Source organism: Prionailurus viverrinus, chromosome D2 (assembly GCF_022837055.1).
Source record: "Prionailurus viverrinus isolate Anna chromosome D2, UM_Priviv_1.0, whole genome shotgun sequence".
Lineage (NCBI taxonomy): Eukaryota > Metazoa > Chordata > Mammalia > Carnivora > Felidae > Prionailurus > Prionailurus viverrinus.
Genome location: NC_062571.1, coordinates 17009752 through 17029221, shown reverse-complemented (window position 1 = coordinate 17029221; position 19470 = coordinate 17009752). Strand labels below are relative to the sequence as shown.

General features: G+C 55.6%; 1 protein-coding gene across 2 annotated transcripts in view; it reads left to right on the top strand.

Moving 5' to 3' along the window:
* TRIM67 (tripartite motif containing 67) overlaps positions 1 to 14607 on the top strand; it is a 53536-nt gene extending 38929 nt beyond the window's left edge. Inside the window, exons 6-11 of one of the 2 annotated variants that reach the window (XM_047826378.1) lie at positions 495 to 654; positions 2678 to 2823; positions 5366 to 5504; positions 6841 to 7144; positions 9784 to 9946; positions 11089 to 14607. In XM_047826378.1, the coding sequence (XP_047682334.1) occupies positions 495 to 654; positions 2678 to 2823; positions 5366 to 5504; positions 6841 to 7144; positions 9784 to 9946; positions 11089 to 11154 (978 nt within the window). In that variant the 3' untranslated portion in view covers positions 11155 to 14607. The remainder of the gene's footprint in view (positions 1 to 494; positions 655 to 2677; positions 2824 to 5365; positions 5505 to 6840; positions 7145 to 9783; positions 9947 to 11088) is intronic. The other variant, XM_047826379.1, reaches the window with a different exon arrangement.
* The last annotated feature ends 4863 nt before the right edge of the window (positions 14608 to 19470 follow it).

Sequence of the window (19470 nt, the reverse complement as noted above, 5' to 3'; positions counted from 1 at the left end):
AACGGTTTGGCCTGATATCTTCATATTTTTTAATGTGTATTTATTTTGAGAGAGAGAGAAAGAGAGAGAGGCCAGGGGAGGGGTAGGGAGACAGGAAGAGAGAGAGAATCCCAAGCGGGCTCTGCACTGTCACGCCAGCCTCGATCCTACCAACCATGAGATCATGACCTGAGCTGAAATCAAGGGTCAGACGCTCAACCGACTGAGCCACCCGAGCGCCCCACCTGATACCTTTAGATAGCAGGTTCTTCTTTACATTTAAATTATTGCCCTTTTAAAATACGATTTAAACAATACAGTTCACTTTTATTTGCACGGTGGCATGCCGGCAGGGATCATATACTCCCTGCCCTGGCTGGCCTGAGAGCATATGGCTGACACAGCCCCTTCCTGTCCCCAAGCCACAGACACCAAGCCCCTCCTCCTAACCCATCACTTGCTGCATGATTTTCCCTTTGCACATCGAAACCCTAAACTCTGTGCTCCCCTTTAAGATCTCAGATGCTCTGATCAAGCGCGTCCAGGTGTCTCAGGAGCAGTGGGTCAAAGGCGCCCTGGAGCCAAAAGTGTCTGCGGAGTTTGACCTGACCTTGGACAGTGAGCCGCTGCTGCAAGCCATCCACCAGCTGGACTTCATCCAGATGAAATGTAGGGGTGAGCCGTGGTTGGCCCAGTTCTGTCCGTGCCTCTTTTGGAAGGGGCATCCACTCTGAGGGGGGCAGCTTAGTGTCACCAGAAGATGGGTGACACACAGAGTGAGGCAGAGCGGGAGGGGAAGGCCGCCCGAGTCACAGGCCGGGGCCCAAGTCCCAGTTCAGCCTGGGTCACCCTGGGTAGCTGGAGGACCTAGGGCGGGTGGCATCCCAGTCTGAGTCCAAGTTCCTTTGTAAAAGAGGGTTCTTTGTTTATTCAGACACTTAGTGAGTGTCCACCCTGTGCCAGGCAGTGTTCTAGGTGCAGGACATCGCTTTGAACAAGTCAACACACTCGCTCACAAGACTCAGCTGATATTCCAGAGAAGTAAACAGACAGTACACAGATACATCGTCTCATGGCCAAAAGAGGCTTTTGGGGAAAGCGGGATGTTTTGAGGGGAGAGAGATGCAATATAGGGAAAGAACATTCCAGGTGGCAGAGGAGTGGCAAATGCAAAGGCCCTGAGGCAGGAATCCATTTTCTGGGTTCCAAGAAGAAGAGCAAGAAGGTCAGAGGTGAGAGCAGAATGAACAAGGTGGAGGAGGCTGGGAGGTGAGCTCAGAGAGCCACGAGGGACACAGGCTAAGGGTCAAATAAAGTTGCGTGGCTTGCACCAGGTTACAAAGTAGCAAACGATGGCCCGAACCAGTCCTGATCCAAAGGCCGCCTCTCCAGAGGCATCGAGGCCACATTCAGGAGAGGCAAGGAAGCTGTTTGGTTTTTTTAAACCAGAATATCGAAGGATGGAGTGCTACACCTGCAGAATCTGTGAGCGCAGGAAATCCTTACCCGCCAAACGTGTGGCCATTTTTACGCCAAAGATGAAACAGGAGTCTTGCACATCTGCGTGCTCCCTCCCACACTCGGTTTGCACCTCGGGCCAGGTTTGGAAAGGCTGCCTGCCCTGGGTGTGAATGAGACGTGGTGCTGAGGAGCAGGAGGAGCCTGGCAGAGTGTGCAGGGGTGCGGCAGAAGACAGGGGGGCTCGGGAAAGCTGAGGTGCCAAAGGTGGAGGCCTGGAGCCGCTCTGGACGCTGCTCCGGGAGGGATTCACAGAGGGCGTGGGAGAGCCTAGGGATAGAGGGGGACCCCTACCTGTTTGTAAACCGAGGCCCCGGGGGAGTCAGCTACGCTCAGCCAGCCTTGAGACCAAGTCTGTAAGTAAGACAGGGCTGCACCCAGCTAAACCATGGGGGGAAATCTGGGAGACACCCCTAATAATGGGAGCCAAATGGAAATCTGGAAGTTTTACAAATCTGATGTTGCAGTTTTCCCTTTAAAAACTGTCAGTGTGGACTGTATTTATTTCTAAAATCTCCGGAGCCGGAACAAGGCTAGAATATAAAAGCTTTCTCTGGATCTTGCTGTGACAGAACTTACCATGATAACATTTGATTCAAATCCCTGATTCCGAGGGTGGACCACTGGATACTCTGATTGCCTCTCCTTCCCGGCTCTGGTTCCCTGGGCCTCTAACGTGCTTCCAGCCAAAGGTTTAAATGCGTCCTTGAATTCACCCCACCAGCACCTTCCCAGCCTAGTGTCAGCTGCACGCTGGCCCCGCAGTGGCTCCGAGGCACTTGGAACCCGGCTCTGTTGGCAACCCTCACGGGCTCCTTGTGGGTCTGAGACTCAAAACTAGGGATTCTCAGTGGGTAGGTGGGGCTCCTCCTTGGGGCTCCAGATGCAGAGTCGTGGAGGCACGGGCCATGCCTCTCCCACCTCCCACCCCAGATTCCAGGACAGGGTGGAAGTGCACGTCACCTGAGATCACGCTGCCCCCACCCTCCCTCTGCCAGCCTTGAGACTGAGATCCCGGGCCTGAGGTGTGCCTGCGAGAGGCTGGGAGGGACCGCAGGGTGGCGCCACCATTCCTCCTGGGGGCGGGGGGGCCCTGCGATGGGGGAGGAGAGTCCACACAGGTGTCTGGCATGCTGCCGGGGTCCGTGAGCTGAACCCGCCGTTCCTGTTCCTGTCACAGTGCCGCCCGGCCCCCTGCTGCAGCTGGAGAAGTGTTGCACCCACAACAATAGTGTCACACTGGCCTGGAGGATGCCGCCCTTCACCCACAGCCCCGTGGACGGCTACATCCTGGAGCTGGATGACGGCGACGGGGGCCAGTTCCGGGTGAGGCCCTGATGCTGGACTGGGGGGTCCTAACGCGGAGGCCTCTGGACTGCCCTTGGCTCCATTGCTGCCCCTAGAGGGCGTTGGCCCAAACACAGAGGGCTGGTGGGTCTGGAACCTTGGGAAATGGGGTTTCTCTGTCGGGGGCTACGTCTGGACAGCTGGGGCAGGCAGAGGTGACAGCCACAGAGAAAGTTTAGGATGGCCTTTCTGCGGAGACTGACACAGGTCTGAGGCAGAGGAAGAGCTCGGGAAAGGTATCCCCTGCCCTGATCTACTTCCTGCTTCACCCCACCAGTGCAGTCCCGGCTATTCCTCAGCACCTTCCCAGATATCCCCGCTCACACAGGCTCCCCCCCCCCTCGCCCCTCTCCCCCGCCACTCCCTCAAGGCTCTATCCCTCCTTGTCCCACCTGGGTCACTGACTGTTCTACCTGGCGAGATGCTCTGTGGGTGAGGACAGCCACTTGGTAAATGGCCGTTGGGTTGAGATGAACTTCTACCTTCGTGTTTCCAGGGATGAAATGTCATGGGGACAAGAGAGGCTCTTAGTGAGCCAGAAAATGGTGTTCTACTCCCCCATCCGGTGGAGACCCCCCAAAGCCAGGCCCCCTAAAGAACTCTTCCCTGAGTTTTCACACAGCAAAGTTCAGGTCACTGTCAAGTTGCTTTGTTGACCAGGGTTTTCTTAGAGCTCCTCCTTTTCCATTCCCGAGGAGACTGCATAAAGATGTTCCGGAACAAAGCACTGCAACCACGACAGTTCCGACATCCCTTCTCCTGGGGGGGTTGCCCCATTGAACAAATCTTGCTGAAGATCAATATTCCTTTCGTTTCTCTCAAAGGGATTTATGCATAGGTCATTTCATTTTCTGTTTGAGACCTACCCTACAAGAACGTAAGTGTTGGGGAAATAATAGCAGCCTTCCCTTGGGAATTACTGGGCCCCGTGTGAATATATGGGCAATTTAGGGGACAGCGGAGTTGAGGAATGGCAGATCATTCACTGGGTGCAGAACCTCAGTCGTTGTGGCTGTGCAGAGAAGCTAAGGTTGGAAAGAACTCCTGGACTGGAAACCAGGAAAAGAGCCCTGTTTCTGAAACGGGAAGGGAAGACTGTTTCCGGATGTTAAAAGAAGCAGCCACAGGGCTCACATACTGATGGCCCCTTCCCTCTGAGACATAGCCACCAGCAAAAGCTGGATACAAGGGCTAGAATTTATGAGGAACCACCTATTAAAGTAGGAAGAGTGTCGGCTTTCAGTGCAGGCAGGCCTGGATTTGAACCCTGGCTTCCACATGGGTTCATCTGGATCTTGGGCAGGTTTCCAACCTTCTCCGAGTCTCCTTCTGTATGAAATACAACAACAACAACAAACCAATAACAACATCCAAGCGTTGTGTGAGGATTAAAATGCCCTACACAATGCCTTGCACCCAGCTGTTATTATTAATGACTTGGCATAACAAATGAAGAGTGAACCGCCTAGACAACAAGAGAGGAAAGATGTTTTAGACCAAGTAGAAATGGTGACACAGGACGGGATGCAGGGCTGTGCATTTGAGGGAGTTAATAGGACAAAGGTAAGTTTGAAGTGAGTGGGGAACAAAGTCAATCCCTACTAACAGATCTTTGGGGTCCCCTGCAGAAATGTCTCACCTCTCAGGAGGCCATGAGCAAAGCCGTTCAGGGGGCAGGGGGGCCAGCGAGGGGAAGATGGCAACCTCAGGGGTGGCGGAAGTTGGGGAGGGGAGCGAAATGCCCCTCTCGATCCAGAAGCGATCCCGGCCCAAACCCACCTGAACCCACCTGTGCTTGGTCACACCCTTCCTCTGTCCACTTTTTCCCATCATGGGTGATGACCTTTCTTCTTTTTTTTGTTTAAATTTATTTTGAGAGAGAGAGAGAGAAAGCACAGGTCGGGGAGGGGCAGAGAGAGAGGGAGAGAGAATCCAAGCAGGCGCCTCACTGTCAGCGCAGGCTCCAACGTGGGGCTCGAACACACAACCTGTGAAATCATGACCTGAGCCGAAGTCGGACACTTAACCGACGGAGCCACGCAGGCGCCCCTGTGATGACCCTTCTTTTAAAAGTATTGCTTATTTTGTTTATTAGCTGCTTTAGCTCATGTTCACTAGCTTAAATTCCCGCCGACAACCAAGAAGGAGGTGGGGGTTTCTGCACCTCCACCCCTCCTGGAGGAGTGGGTGTCCCTGGGATCCAGGGTCCTATCTGATCGGCTGGCCTCAGCAGAGGTAGGACATTCTCGGGCAGCTGCCTAGCTGGCTACACACCTGCCATCCCTCCCCGCCTCCCTAAGACCCCGTCACACCTCACATTCTCACGGGCAGAGGGGCTGGCCAGCCAGGAATAGAGTTTGTGCCCAACTTGGACACGGTCTATGACCCTGCCTCCAGTCCTCCAAATGTCCCTTGTTCAAGAACTCTGCTGAGGTGCTAGCACTTTGAATGTCAACATGTTGCTAAGAGAAACTTTCCAAATAACGGAGGCACCTCCTGAGCAGTCTTGGCTGTCTTTTAGGAAGTGTATGTGGGCAAGGAGACCCTGTGCACCATCGATGGTCTTCACTTCAACAGTACCTACAATGCCAGGGTCAAGGCTTTCAACTCCTCCGGCGTCGGGCCTTATAGTAAAACTGTAGTCCTGCAGACATCTGACGGTGAGCACTGGGGTGCTGGGGGAGGACCAGATTCAGGCACGGGCGGATGAGCTTCTAAAGGAGGATGGCAGGGGGTGAGGGGTGGGGGGAGACTATCAGCTGTGCAGGGCAGGGGAGTGAAGGGATGGAGGAAATTCGGCAGCAGCGAAATGTATGTGTCTCCTCCCAGCCCTGTCCCTGCCCTTCTCACCACGGCCCCTTGACTACTTCTCCCTACTCATGAGCCACACACACACACAAAAAAGGCCATTTCTTCACCCCATTTGCTGGCGTGGGAAAGGAGACAAGGATGTGAGAGGCTCAGGGAGACCCAGGGACTGAGACTGCGTAGGACAGACCTGGAGAAAAGGCCACTTAGTCCCTGGGTTTGACCTTCCCCCCAGTGGGAAACTATCCCTCGAACACCTGGCACGAGAGCCCAGATCTGATGGCTCACATACCCAGCTGCGTCCTTTCGGGTTTCAGGCAAGAGGAGCACATCAGCATCAGTGGGATGTTGGTCATCTGTGTCCTTAGCAGGAGGAGATGATGTAAATAACGAACATGTCCCAACAAGAGCCTGCCCTGCTAACCCGGGCATCCCAGGATGGTGTCAATCCTGTTTATAGTCATCGTGCATCCCAGCACATCCTGCAGTCGCCCTGAGGAAGATGTGACACGCCTGGCTTGTCTCCCCAGGACGCAGGGGAGAGAGGGCAGGGGCAGATGCTGTTGTCAAGGGCACGGCTGGGGACGCTTTTCTGAAGATGACCAGCTTTCTGCCCTTAGGTGCCCTCCGCCCTGCAGAACAGTAGTTCTTGCCCTGAGCACTGTGGTCACGATTCTAGAGTCAGGACCTCACGTCCCGCAGCCTGAGGATATCGGAGAACAGAAGGAGGACTGCGAAACAGGAGGATGGAGCGTGGGGACTTTGGTTATATCACTTCGCCGCTCCGGGTCTCGGATCCCACACCCACAAAGTGGGGCAGGGATTACCTCCTTCCTCTTTAACTTACAACGGCATAGGAAGTGTAACGGAAGGGTGTCGGAAACCAAGACTCCATAGAATGCATTTAGATTTGGGACTCCGGGGCTCGGATATCTGCGTTCCTTGGCAAGGCTGGGTTCGTGGGACCGAGAGCTTGGATGAACAGAGATCGGGGAGTGTGTGTGTGTGTGTGTGTATTCGCGTGTGTGCGCGTGTGTCCCTGTGTGTGCCTGGGAATCACACAGGGAAGAGCGTGTGTGATGCTGGATGCCAACTTGCTGGGAGATGTGGGTGAGTGAGTCTGTCTCCGAGCCCAGGTCGGAGACTGCTAGCGAGTCCCATCCCTGACTCTGCTTCCTTCCTTTCCAGTGGCCTGGTTCACCTTTGACCCCAACTCTGGGCACCGGGACATCATCTTATCCAATGACAACCAGACGGCCACCTGCAGCAGCTATGACGACCGGGTGGTGCTGGGCACAGCCGCGTTCTCCAAGGGCGTGCACTACTGGGAGCTGCACGTGGACCGGTACGACAACCACCCAGACCCCGCCTTCGGGGTGGCCAGGGCCAGCGTGGTCAAGGACATGATGCTGGGCAAGGACGACAAGGCCTGGGCCATGTACGTGGACAACAACCGCAGCTGGTTCATGCACTGCAACTCCCACACCAACAGGTGCGTTGCCAGTGGCGGGGGGCGGGGGGCAGTTGGGGAATGAGGCTCCTGTGGGGGACAGCATCCCTTCTGCTAGGCATCAGGAATGTGGGAGAGGCCTTTCAGCCACTTGGGTGTCCCATTTCCAGGCAGAAGTGAGTGTGTGCCCAAGGGACAGCATGCAACAGAGACTAGAGTGGCCCCAGGGCATGTGGCTTTACAGGTCACCCGGCCAGCCACACGACCAGGCTCTGCCAGGTTCCTCGGCTGCCACTCCCTTCCCACTTCTGCTCCGTTTCCCTTTAGACACTGTCAGCCAGGGGCACAGCCGGTGTCCTCGTGGCTGTGACCATGTCTCTACAGACGTAGCAGGTGCCATTGCCCTGGCAGTGACCCCCCCACACCGCCCCGCCTTGTGTGGGCTTTGACCCAAGACAGTGCCCCCAAAAGGGCAGGCCTGGGCGTGGCAGGCACTGTTGGGGTGCTCATTGCCGGGGACTCTGTCAAGGGCCCTGCTAGGGCTGCCTTACTCTGAGGCCGGCCCTGGGAGTGGTGTTACCAGGGTGGACACAGGAAGATGGGCCCTTTGGGGTCACCCTGGGAAGACGTCCCTGATACCTGGGCTCCTTCAGGGACTTGTGGGCACCTTGATCTCTCTCCTCAGAGAAGGCAGTGGGCCCCCGCCCCCATCATAGCTCAGTGCTTACTTTCTCCTCACCCAGGGATTCCGTGTTCATACCCGGCCTGTGTGTCCAGGGTGGGGGTGGGGGATGGAAAATCTTTTAAGGCCAGCACTGGCCAAGGAGCCCAGAAATAAAGAATGGTAGTCACCTGGAGCTGCCCTCTCCCCGCGCGATCTCCTTCCTGGCCTGCTCAGGGCCATCTCCCCAGGAGGAGCCAACCTCACGGGCCCAGCTCTAGGCCATGTCAGTGAGCCTGGAGGCTCTCAGCGTTCTGGCCCCAGGAGTCCTGATCTGGGGCAGGGACTTGCCTGAGGGTCCCCAGGGAAGCAGACTGCACCTCTCCCACCTGCCATTTCTCTGGCAGTGACCTCTAGCTCTGGAGGCCTGCGGGAGGGTAGCACCTCGGCCGTCTGTCCCCTCTGCCTGGGCCCTGCAGGCTGACTGGGTGTTGCAGGCTGCCAGGTGCTGCGGGCTGACCCGGCACTGGATCTACCCCCGGCCGCTGTTCCCAAACCAAAGAGTGGAGTCCAGCTCCATCTCTACCTGCTTAAACCAAATGGTGCCCAGATACACGGCTGATGGGGGTAATAACGGAGCGTTATTGAGCTTACTTGGTGCCTGAGGCTGTAGGAAGCACCTGACTTCCATGATCTCCCTTAGTCCTCCGAAAAGTACTATTGTGATTGGCATTTTACCCATTAGACCAAGGGCTTAAGTGAAACAAGCGTCCCAAGTCACAGGGCTACTTCGCGGCGCTGTCAGGACTCGGCTCAGAGTCCTCCGGTTCTGGGGGGGGGGGGGCGGGGGGGCAAGGGAGCCCGGGTAGGGGGCTGCGGTGGGGAGCCCATGAACCTGGGGCAGCCAGCGCTTGGGTGGGAATCACGTATTTGCGCCTCACGCCGGTCTCTACCGCCCTCCGGCGGTCAGTGTCTGAATAGCACCAGGAGCCCGGTCGTAGCTCCCTTTTCCCACCTGCAGGATCCTGTCCTGGGGTCCTGACACCGCTCCCCACCCCCACCCCACGCCTCCCGCCCTGGGGAAATTTGACCTCCTGGGAAGTGCCTTTCCCGTCAGCGCACCGAGTTTTCCTCACGACTTTCCTGTGCTCTCTGCCAGGCCATCAGCCCCCAGCTAATCAGCACCTGCCCCATCAGGAAAGGCTAAAAATGGTTTTCTCATCAGAGCCGAGCAGCTGGGGTGGAGGATGAGACCTCAGCCCTCAGCCCTCAGCTAAGGGAAGGGAGTCTGATGGACCCTCTTCTTCCACAGACAGGAAGCGGATCAGCCAGGGAGCCTGGGGAGAGCATCTGAAGAGATGCTTCTCGCGGGCCGATATGAATTCCCACCACTGCCGAATGTGGGATCACAGACATTTATCAAGAGCTCCACAATTTAGTCTCAAGGCTCCACCGCTGGCGCTCATGGGATGGCAACTCGGGACAGGGGACTTGATTCCAGATTCAGCATCTGTCCCCTGCCACGCATGGCTGTTCAAGAGTCCCTGGGATGTTTCGGAGAGCAGCTGAAGTCGAGTGGGCCTCGAGATCTCCCGAAGGGCTGGCTCTCTGCCTCTTTGTGGATCTCAACGTTCTCGCTGGTTAAAACTATAAAGGGTGCCAAGCTAGTTCCTTCCCTTGGAGGGCAAAGGAGCCTTCCCTACCCAGGCTCCAAGCTCCGGGTGTTCAGGTGGGACCCGCTCATCTACACCCTAACTCCCTGGGTGCCCAGGTCTCAGGGACTGAACAAGCCCATCCCTCCGGGGTAAGGAAACTTACACGAAGGGTAAGGTCTTCCTGTGTGGCCCTTAACTGGAGAGTGCGTTTCAAGGCAAGTCTCACGGCCCAGAAGAACAGCTCCCTGCACCTCCATGAGGGCTGTGTGTTTTAGGTGAGGATATTCCTAGCATCTTCTGAACCACCACCTACATCCCAGGCTAGATGTGGTGGTGATGGGGCTTCCTGGGGCTTCTCTTCCCAGGACGGAAGGCGGTGTGTGCAAGGGGGCCACTGTCGGCGTGCTCCTGGACCTGAATAAGCACACGCTGACCTTCTTCATCAACGGGCAGCAGCAGGGCCCCACAGCCTTCAGCCATGTGGACGGGGTGTTCATGCCAGCCCTCAGCCTCAACCGCAACGTGCAGGTACCACTTACCCTTCCGGGCGGGAGCCCCTCTGGCTGTTCCTCTCGGGGTGCTGGGGCCTCCCAAGTGCACTTGGACGATGTGGGCTATAAAGAAGCTGACTGCTGCCCGCCCAGGCAGAGAGCCACCTACCAGCTCCCCTTGGGCATTCCCCGGGGATGGTCCTCTGTGGCATGATCAGTTCGTACTTGTTCACTTGAGATAAGTGGAGGCGCTAAGCTGCCAGCTTGTGGAGCCACAGTGGGAGGGAGGGGGGGGAAAGGGAATGGAGGGGGAGGCAGGTGGGGGTTCCATTTTCTGGGACGGTTGCGATGGAGGCATTCGTTAAGCCATCAGGAGGAAGTCAGTGCCCCCTGCCCAGCTTGAGCCGATGGCCAGGTATGCGCTGGGGCCTTTCAGGTATGGCTTTCCCCAGAGAGGAGAAGCACAGAGGGGCTGGGAGAGACCAGTCCCAGGGGCTTTGAGTCTCCTTCTGCCCCCTCTCACCCCTCCCTGCCCCCTCTGGCTCCCACCTGAAGCAGGCAGGAATGTTGTGCTTTTAGATCTCAGGGCTGGAGCCAGTCCTGGGGAGCTGGCGAGGGCTCGGGAGGCCCCAAGTGGACAGAGACAAAATGGGAGCTCAGTGAGGGGGCGAGGGTGGGAGAGAAACGTGAGGGCACTACCCTTAGCTTCTAGCAGAGCCCTCCTCCCTCTGGGAGTCCTGGCTGTGAATACTGACAGGCCTACATCAATCACTGATTGATTGATTTGTACCTGCACTCACTCACGAAAGGGCTTTGAGGCAGCCTGAAATATAACAGATGTAAGAAAGGAACGAAGGCCATGGGAAGAACGCAGAAACAAATATACAACCATGAGAACCGTTCACCTGCTGCAATGGAGCATCAGCCTTGCCGGGGCTCCTGGGACAAGGTGGGAAACCCAGGCCCAGACCGGCTCCTCAGGATGAACTCGGGGACATTACGTTAGTGAGACTGGGCGACAATAAACAGCATACCCCGCAGTACAGAGAGGCCCTCAGGCTGCTGTCTGTGGCGACCCCAGCGAACAGGGGGCCTCGCACGAGGCCGCTGGGCTGTCTGAGCACTCAGGATTCTCGTAGTGGCCTCCCCCATCCTCACTGACTGGGTCATCTTTTCCAGGTCACCCTGCACACAGGATTGGAAGTACCAACAAACCTGGGGCGGCCAAAGCTATCGGGCAACTAGCCTCCCGACCCCAGCTGTTCACCGGCGTCTGGGAAAATCCCCACCATCCCTCGCTGAGGTCGAAGGACCCGCGAGGGCAGGACGATCGCCTTGAGGGGTGCAGCCCAGCAGCCGCTCAGTATCTTAGAGACATGTTTTCTTTGGAGGGTGAGAATAGGTCTGCAGGCCACGCTTGTTGAGGCAGCTGGTTAATAAGTGGCCACTGGTCGGTGGTGAAGCTGCGTGTGTGTTTCTCTCATTCCTCCTGGACATTACAAATGCTCACAGAGAAGGAACTTTCTCGAGGGAGGGAGAAGGCATCCGGGGTTTATGATTATGTTTCCTGCCATCTGTTTTCAAAGCTTGTCTTTTTTGCTGGTGGGGGGGGGGGGCAAGAGGAGGGCCAACTTTGAGACTGGCATCCTGAGAGCAGAGGCAGGAAGGCACTTCCGGAATCCCACTCCCCAAGTGTTGATTGACCCTTTGCTGGGACACCTCTCTGTCCCGAGGCTGCAGGTTCTCATCTCCTCCAGGAAAGGTTCTCCTTTTTGCTTTTTTAGTCCTGGAGTCTCCACAACATTATGCCCTTGCAGACCTAATCCAAGGTCGATAGAAAGGGGCATTAATCTTGACCTTCACCATTCCCACTGACCTTCACCATTCCCACTGAACTATTGAGAACCTTTAAAATGGTTTCTTTTGGTCCTTCATTAATCATCTCTCTCTCTCTCTCTCTCTCTCTCTCTGTCACACACACACACACACACACACACACACGTCTGCTAAAATGCATTCAGTCAGTTCTTAGTCCTTAAACACAAAAGAAAACAATGGAATTGGAGTGACCACATGAAGCGTGTCTGCTGGCCGGCAGCTGTTTTCTGGAACTGCAAGCTTGTCTGAGTTGCTCTCTTCCAGGCTTTGGTCCTCCCAGGGGGACCCTGGGGAAGCCTCTTAGAGTCTGCCTACCTTTTCTTCCAGACCCACCCTACTGTCATCATGAAAGTAGGAGATGGCCCCCCATGGCAGTGGTGCCTCTGCCTTGGGATGGGCAGGTCCTCTAATGAAGGCAGGAAATAGCAATATCAGCATGTCCCTTACACCCCAGACTCCCGGGGTGAGCCTGGCTGTGCCAGAGGCCCAGGCCGAGCCCCCTAGCAGGGCGCCCTCATGGGCCCAGGAGGTCCCCATAGAGTCATTTGCATCTCTCAGAATCAGAGCTCGCTTTCGGGGGTCTGAGCCCGGAGCCCGCCGCGGTCCTGTCCCCAGAGCACCTTCCTGTCCCCTCCTGCTCTTCCTCTTTGTCACCTGCCACCTCCCTTTCCATCTGGTGGCGAACCTTTCTCCTTTTTAAAAAGAATATATTTTATCAAGCATTTTATTTTTGAGGTTGAGGAGTACCTTGTCCATTTGCTGGATTGGATTTTTATAAAACTTAGCCCATAAACCGGCAGCAACTGTGTTTACTCGGTTCTACCTGCTTGTGTAGACACTGCCCTTGTTTTCTGAGCGGCCAAGGCCAACGCTGTGTAGATCCTGCCCCCCTAGCAGCAGATCCTACAATCCTACCTCAGAGCCCACGCACCCTCGGACCTCGAGGCTGCCTTGTCCCCGCCGTGTGGGCAGACGTGGCCGGCTAGGCCACCTGCCCGGCGTCTTCAGGAGCTGCTTGGTGCTGTTTCGGCCTCCGAGCTCGGGTCCTGGCAACCACCTGCGTGTGGAGCTGAGGTCTTGCCTCTTGGTTCTCCGCCAGCGGCGTGGTTTCTCAGGCACCCGGAGGTCTTCCTCGTCCTGTCCCGGACCCCTGCCAGAGCCCCGAAGGGGATGCAGGCTCCTGCCTGTCCTCCTGCCTGCACCTGCCTCTCCGTTTCACTCCTTAGCCATAGCTCCGGGTGGACTCAGCTTGGAAGCTGGGGAAGCTTCCTGAAGATTGGAGGACACAGAGGAGCCACGGCCTTGCTGGGGCTGATGAAGCGTGGCCGGCAGGTCCAGATGCATCGGCTTTGGGAAAAGACTGGCCAGCGTGCCGGGAGTGACACCAGGAGTGAGTGTGGCTGGGGAAGGTGGCAGTGGCTTCCCCCCTGCGGCGGGGGCTGGATGAAAGGCTGGGGAGCTTCCAGAATCCCCGAAGCTGGGCTCCCCAGGCGGCCCTGGCTCTGCCTCTCTGGAAAGGAGCTGCTGGAGTTCAGCTGGACTTGGTGACACCCTCGGGACAGCCAGCACCGGGGTCAGAGGGAAATGTGGAACAGGGAGAAGCAGCAGTCCCACAATGGCGGGGGTGGGGGGGTCTCTTTAGGAAGAAAAAGGTAATTTTTCAGAGGGAAGCCGCCAGAACTTGCCACCTCCCTGCAGGGGTCAGCAGCTCCAGGAGGCCCCGTGAGTGTCCCCAGCAGGCACCTTTCCGGCTTTGCTCCTCCTCCAGGAACCCAGCAGCACTGTGTCAGGCTGTCCTGAAGCCACCTCTCCTGTCCTCAGCACAAAACACCTTTCAGGGACAAGAACGAACCTAGGAGAGAAGGCAGGTCTGTGCCACACTTGTTTTCGAGGGATCGGCCAAACAAAGAAGGAATCATCAACGGCTGTGGCCTGACTTACGTCACCCTCCCAGGAAGCCCCTGGGATTCGGAGCAGAGGCTACAGGTCGTGAATTTCTCATTGGCCATCGAATTCCCTGTCCCCTTACAATGTGGTGGCATTTTTGTACTTAGAATTGTGTCAAAATGATGCTTTTGTTGGGCTGGCTGAGGAATCACTTGGTGTTTGTCTATCAAGCAGTTTCAGTGAGAAGAGAATTCAAAGTAACTTAAATGTCAGGTCCCAATGCATTGTAAATAATGCCTCCTTGACGTAGTTCCGCCGTTCGTGCTCTGCTCGTGAGCAAGTTTGCTCAAAGCATATGCCTTTCCTTTTAGAATGAATCCCTTTTAAGCGTCCACTAGCGACTCACCGCAAAGCACCCTAGCTCCTAATTCAAAGCAAAAGCTAAAACATTGCACACAGCCCTCTCTGCCCCGTCGGGGAAAATAATGATTCTAATCAAAGTGGACATCAGTAATCCTGACCCACAAAGTAACTGGCATAAAAACTATGTATACAGTTTTATATATAGCTCTGGGCTGAATCTTCAGCCCTCCGTGAACTCTGTGGTTGTGACAGCGCCCTCGGGCGCCTCGTGGCCCACCGAGAGTGAGGAGGGTCGTGCTTTCCAGAGTGAGCCTGGGCAGAACCGGAGTTCACCAGGAACACTGGGAACAGGTTCGTGCTTCCTGCTCTTGGTGCCCGGGAAAGCCCAGCCTTGCGGTGCCCGTGCCCTCTGCCTACAGATTCTCAGGAAAGGATCACAACGCAGGTTCTACGTGTCCTTCTTCCGGGGACATTTGCATTTTAGCCTTAATTCTGGTTGCAAGTGAAAGGCTCGGTCCCCTGTGAAGGCACGTTTCAGCACAGACGAGCAGACAGTTGTCCTGTGGCCACCCACACGCGGTGAGATGGGGAGGATAGGGAGGGTAGGTAACACTCCGAGGTGGGGGGGCGGGGGGGGACTCAGCACGGGAGTGCCGGAAAACACTCTCACAAGGCCCATGGCTGATGCCAGGGTTCCTCAACCTCCACACCCCCCGGGGTGGGGGGGGGGGGTTCTCTTATTGTTGTGGGCTGGCCATGGCCTCCCCACACTAGATGCCGGTAGCACCCCCCCAAGTGAGGGGTGACGACCCAAAGCATCTACAGACATTGCCAGATGTCCCCTAGGGGACACCCTGGGTTGAGAACCACTAGCGGTTTGTCATGTGTCCATGCGTTGATATGCAGGGTGATGCTGGGGTATCCACTTCAGAGTTACCCGGAAAGCCTGTATCACAATGTATGGACCTTCTCACCCAAGACCAGGATTGTCCTTCCATAGGCCTGCAGTGCTCTGCCAGCCGGGGCAGGTAGGGGGAAATGGAGGTGAGCCACCAACAGAGGCCAAACTGTCAGATCTCATTTTGTATTTACTGAAGATGCCCCCACCCGCACCGCCCCCCCCCCCACTCCTAGAAGACACCCCCCATTCCTAGAAGGCAAAACTTGTTACCAAACGTTTCCTTGGCCGCTTTTGCCTGGAGGCAACAGGAACTTAATGGATTTGTGGCCTATTATCTGGTTTTAAAAATCTAATCAGATCTCATTAGAAGATATTTAGGGTCTCTGCTGATTCTGGGAAATCTCTACTTTTGTTTTGCAAGTAAGCCAGTAAGCTGTTTTCAAGAATCACTTTCCTTGGCAGGTTCCTCCTTAAAGAGAAAGGGATCCTGGTGGCTTTCGCTTCAAATGGACTGTACGATAGGTAAGAGTAGGCGTGGGGTAGGATGTGTGGCTCAGGCACCGCATTCAGCCCTCAGACACTCGTGTCTTTGAACCTGGCTTTGATATTGGTTCACACGTCTTAAATCTTTCTGTGCCTCGGTATCCCCACCGAGGGAATGCTTTTGAAAGAAAAGAATATAGTCTCTCATCTATTGAGTCTAGGCTAATGGTCCCCTTCAAAGAATCAAGCCTGTGTGGTGACCTTCCAGAATGTTCTCCGACCACAAGACAGTGTCTTCCATCCCAGCCACTTGTGACCAGGAGCATGTATGTATTAACACTGCTGCCTGGCCTTGAGGAGGGAAAATTGACATTTGAAATAGGCTTCACATGACCATGCAAAGCAACACCCCAGACGTTCCCATTCCCAGCGAGGCCTGTTTTAACGGTACTTTGGTGCAACGTGCTGTAAGCGGGCCACACGTCAGCATTGTCATTGTTAGTCCCAAAGGCATCTGTGTGCAGATGCCCCCATAAAATGTAGAAAGAGGTTGACCTGCCTCTCTGTCTCCTCGGTCACCTTAAGTTCTAACATCTGAGGCGTCCCCCAACCCATCCTGTGTCTCCATTGTTTCCGAAGATCTCGGCAGGGGAGCGGCTTTGAGAACCAATGTCTAAGAGTAAGGTGGGAGGCACCTGCCCCGCGGCTGGGGGTCTGCAGGGCCCTGGGACTCCACTCGCACTACCTGTTGGGGAGGGGGATGGGGGGTGGTTCCCGGCTTTCCTTGTGAACGACGTTGGCTTCAGGCAGGAGTTGGGAGTCGAGACCCCACAGGGGAGTCTTGTCTGGAGGGCGCGGGCTGCCCAACCTAGTCCTGGGGAAGACCCCCCGCAAGGTGGGCACCACTCACCAGGCCAGGCCTCAGGCAGCCTCTGAGGAGACTCCAAACACAGACTTCAGATCCGGAAAAGCGGCCTCCAGTGGCTGTGGAAGCAGGAACACGGCGAGGGCCTGCAGACCTTTCCAGCTCATCCCGCGCCCGGTGGCTGGGCGTCCCCAGCCTGACTTCCTCGGCACCAAGAGGAAGCGCAGAGTGAGCCAAGCAGAAGACGTTAAATGCATGATGTAGACGTGCTGCTTTCCCACTAACTTTGTCGTATTCAGCATGAGTGATTTGTTTAACGTTGGCAAAGGAATTTAAAAAGTAACAAGCTCTGTGTCCTTGTTTTGGCTGTCCACAGTTCTTGCATTTCCCTGCCTTCCTTTACCCCCGCCCCCCCCCCCCCCCCCCATCGCATCCACTTTCTGTCACAGTTGTCCGTATACGGTGGCAGCTCTCGGTCCCGTTGGTGTTCGTGTTCCACTGGAAACACGGGGGGAGGGGGGGAGAGGGGGGGGAAAGCAACTTTTTTCTAATTTTTGTATCGGTATCCACGAGCGTTTGTATTTTTTGAATTGCAAACACTGTGTTTTCTGGTCTTTGGGGGGTTGGTTAACTTTGTGTATTGCCTTCTGGAAAACCTGAGTTTTATCACAGTCTTGAGCAGATTTGAAATAAATTCTTTGGACACTGCCAACAACCGAAAGGCAGGGCCCGGTCTGGATTACTGCCCAGAAGCACAGCACGCCTCTTGCCACGCGGGCCCTGTGTGGCGGCGGGCGGCTGGGACAGGGGAGGCAGAAGGGAGGCCACCCCGTCTCTCCCCCGCAGGGCCTGCGCCTGTGAGACGCCATAGGGCTGTGCTGCGTGTGCCCACGAGATCTTGAAGCGGTTCCATGGCTCTGAGTAAGGTGCATTTCAGACAAGTGGGGCTTTATGAATTCATTCTTGCAAGAGGGGACAGGGCTAGACATCGGTAACAGTTAGCACATGGTTAAGGTACATTTGTGAATAAAACATTGGTCAGGGGTTACAAGAAACTGAGATTTGGGGGAGACCTCCTAATAACCTATGAGCATCAGGGAGACCAACCGGCCCCTTCAACCACACCGTCTGAGCCCAGGTGTGTCCGACCTGAAACCTCTTAGCCTTCCTCAAACTGTGGTCCTCACAAACACCCATCTCAACACGCCTCCCCCAGCAGCCCCTTCGGCCCAGCCTCACTGCCCGGTTAGCTGCTGGATCCCTGAATGGCTTGCCTGGGGAGGGGCGGTTGCAGACTCCAAGATGAGGCAGCAGGGCATTTAAGAGCAAGGGCTCTGCGGATCAACCCCCTTGGGAGCAAAGGAAGCAGGGCCGGCCAAGGGAGACATCGGGTTGGGACGCAGACCCAGCAAAGGCCTCTGCCGCTCTGGGTTGGGAGAGGGGCACTGGGTTCAATACTCCCGTCTCGATCCAGCACGGACGTGGGCCACCCCGGGAAGGAGGTGAGGTGATCCCTGAAGAGGGCCAACGGCTGAAGGTTGTGCCTTCAGTGCTCAGAACAGTAAGTTCTTCTACCTGAAAGAGGATCTGAGGGAGACATCCGGGCATCGACCCCCCCGCGCCACAGGTCTATACGGCTCCTTCAGAATTCCAGTGAGGGAAGCTTAGCCGAGGAAGGCCAGGGACGCTGGAGCTGGTCTTGGAGCTGCAAGGGACACTCGTGGTCAGCCTCCTCTCCTATTCATTCTAGACTCCCTTCACTCTCACCTAGTGCCTCTGCTAATCGTGGTTGGGACCCTCATCCCTGGGGGCCTGAGCCTCAGGTCACCAGGCCCTTCGCACCCAGGGTTGCTGCATTTGTCTACTTACCATCAAAATCAGGTCAAAGGACTATGAAGAGATGCCTGAGTCCCACCTGGGTGCAGAATTTTCCCTGCCCCACCGGGTGATGGCAGCCTCGTCTCCTCTCGATGGTCAAGGGTAGGTCACCCCTGTGAGGTGGTGGCTCTTCTTGCCTGGACAACTTTGGTTCAGCGGGACACGTGCTGTGTTGTTTCTTCCTTTGGGAAGCAGGGTCTCCAGGTGTCCGGGGCCAACGGGAACCTCCAGGTCCCTAAGTGGGTCACTGGGAATAACGGTAGGCAGGGCGTCGTGTGGAACAACGGCTGAGCCACCAGACGTGTCGGGGACTGAAAGACACCCCTGCAAAGGGGAAATGGCAGTGTGACGACAGTAAGGAAACACGTACCCACCACACGGAAGCCGTCTGTTCCCTCTGTGGCTGTTGGCAGAATCTTAGTCATAACCGTCTTTCTTTGGATGACTGGTTTTCATGGTGGCTTCTCTCTGCTGCTATCTTGCTAGAGGAAACTTCCATCGATGGGGAAATAAAAAGTGTGATCTTAAGCCTGCTCTCTAGCCCTTAAAGTATAGGTTTTTCTTAGTCCCTAAATATCTGAGGATTCCTGGAGCGCCCAGTGGTAACAAGACCACTCTTTAAGTATTTATTCAGTAAATTAAAAGGTGAAAGCAAAGCGAGGTGAGTAATTTAAACTCAGAACTTGCATACTTCTCCCGAGTGGACTAGTCTGCAGTTCTGGTCCAGAGTCTGGCTAAGCGTTCAGCTGTCTGAGCTTCGAGGCCAGTGGAGGTGGGGGTGGGGTGGGGCGGCCTCGGACCCTGGGCTGCCTGTAGAGAAGGGGAACCAAACTGTTCCAGTCGCTGCTCTGATAGGTCACCTCTAGGTCTTCAGATATTTCCTGGTGCTTTGTCAGGCTTGGGATCCTCTACACCTTTAAAAAAAAATCACTCTCTGGGGGCCTGGGTGGCCCAGTTGGTTGGGCGTCTGACTTTGGCTCAGGTTCACGGTTCACGAATTCGAGCCCCACATCAGGCTTTGTGCTGACAGCTCTCCCAAAAACAAACATTAAAAAAATTTTTTTTTAAAACTGCCGAAGTAGGTATTCTGCCAAGTACTGCCTTTCAAAATAAACTTGGAAAACAGAATACTGATTCCACTCTTGCTTCAACTCAGGGCTTTTGTGGAGCTCCTCACTTGGCAATGGCCTTGGAGTCCACGTTGGAGCCACATAAAAACGTCAGCCATTTTTACCCCTTTGTTTTGACCAAAATGTTACCGTGTGATAAGATTTTTTGTCATAAAGAAAAACAATGCCAAAAGTGA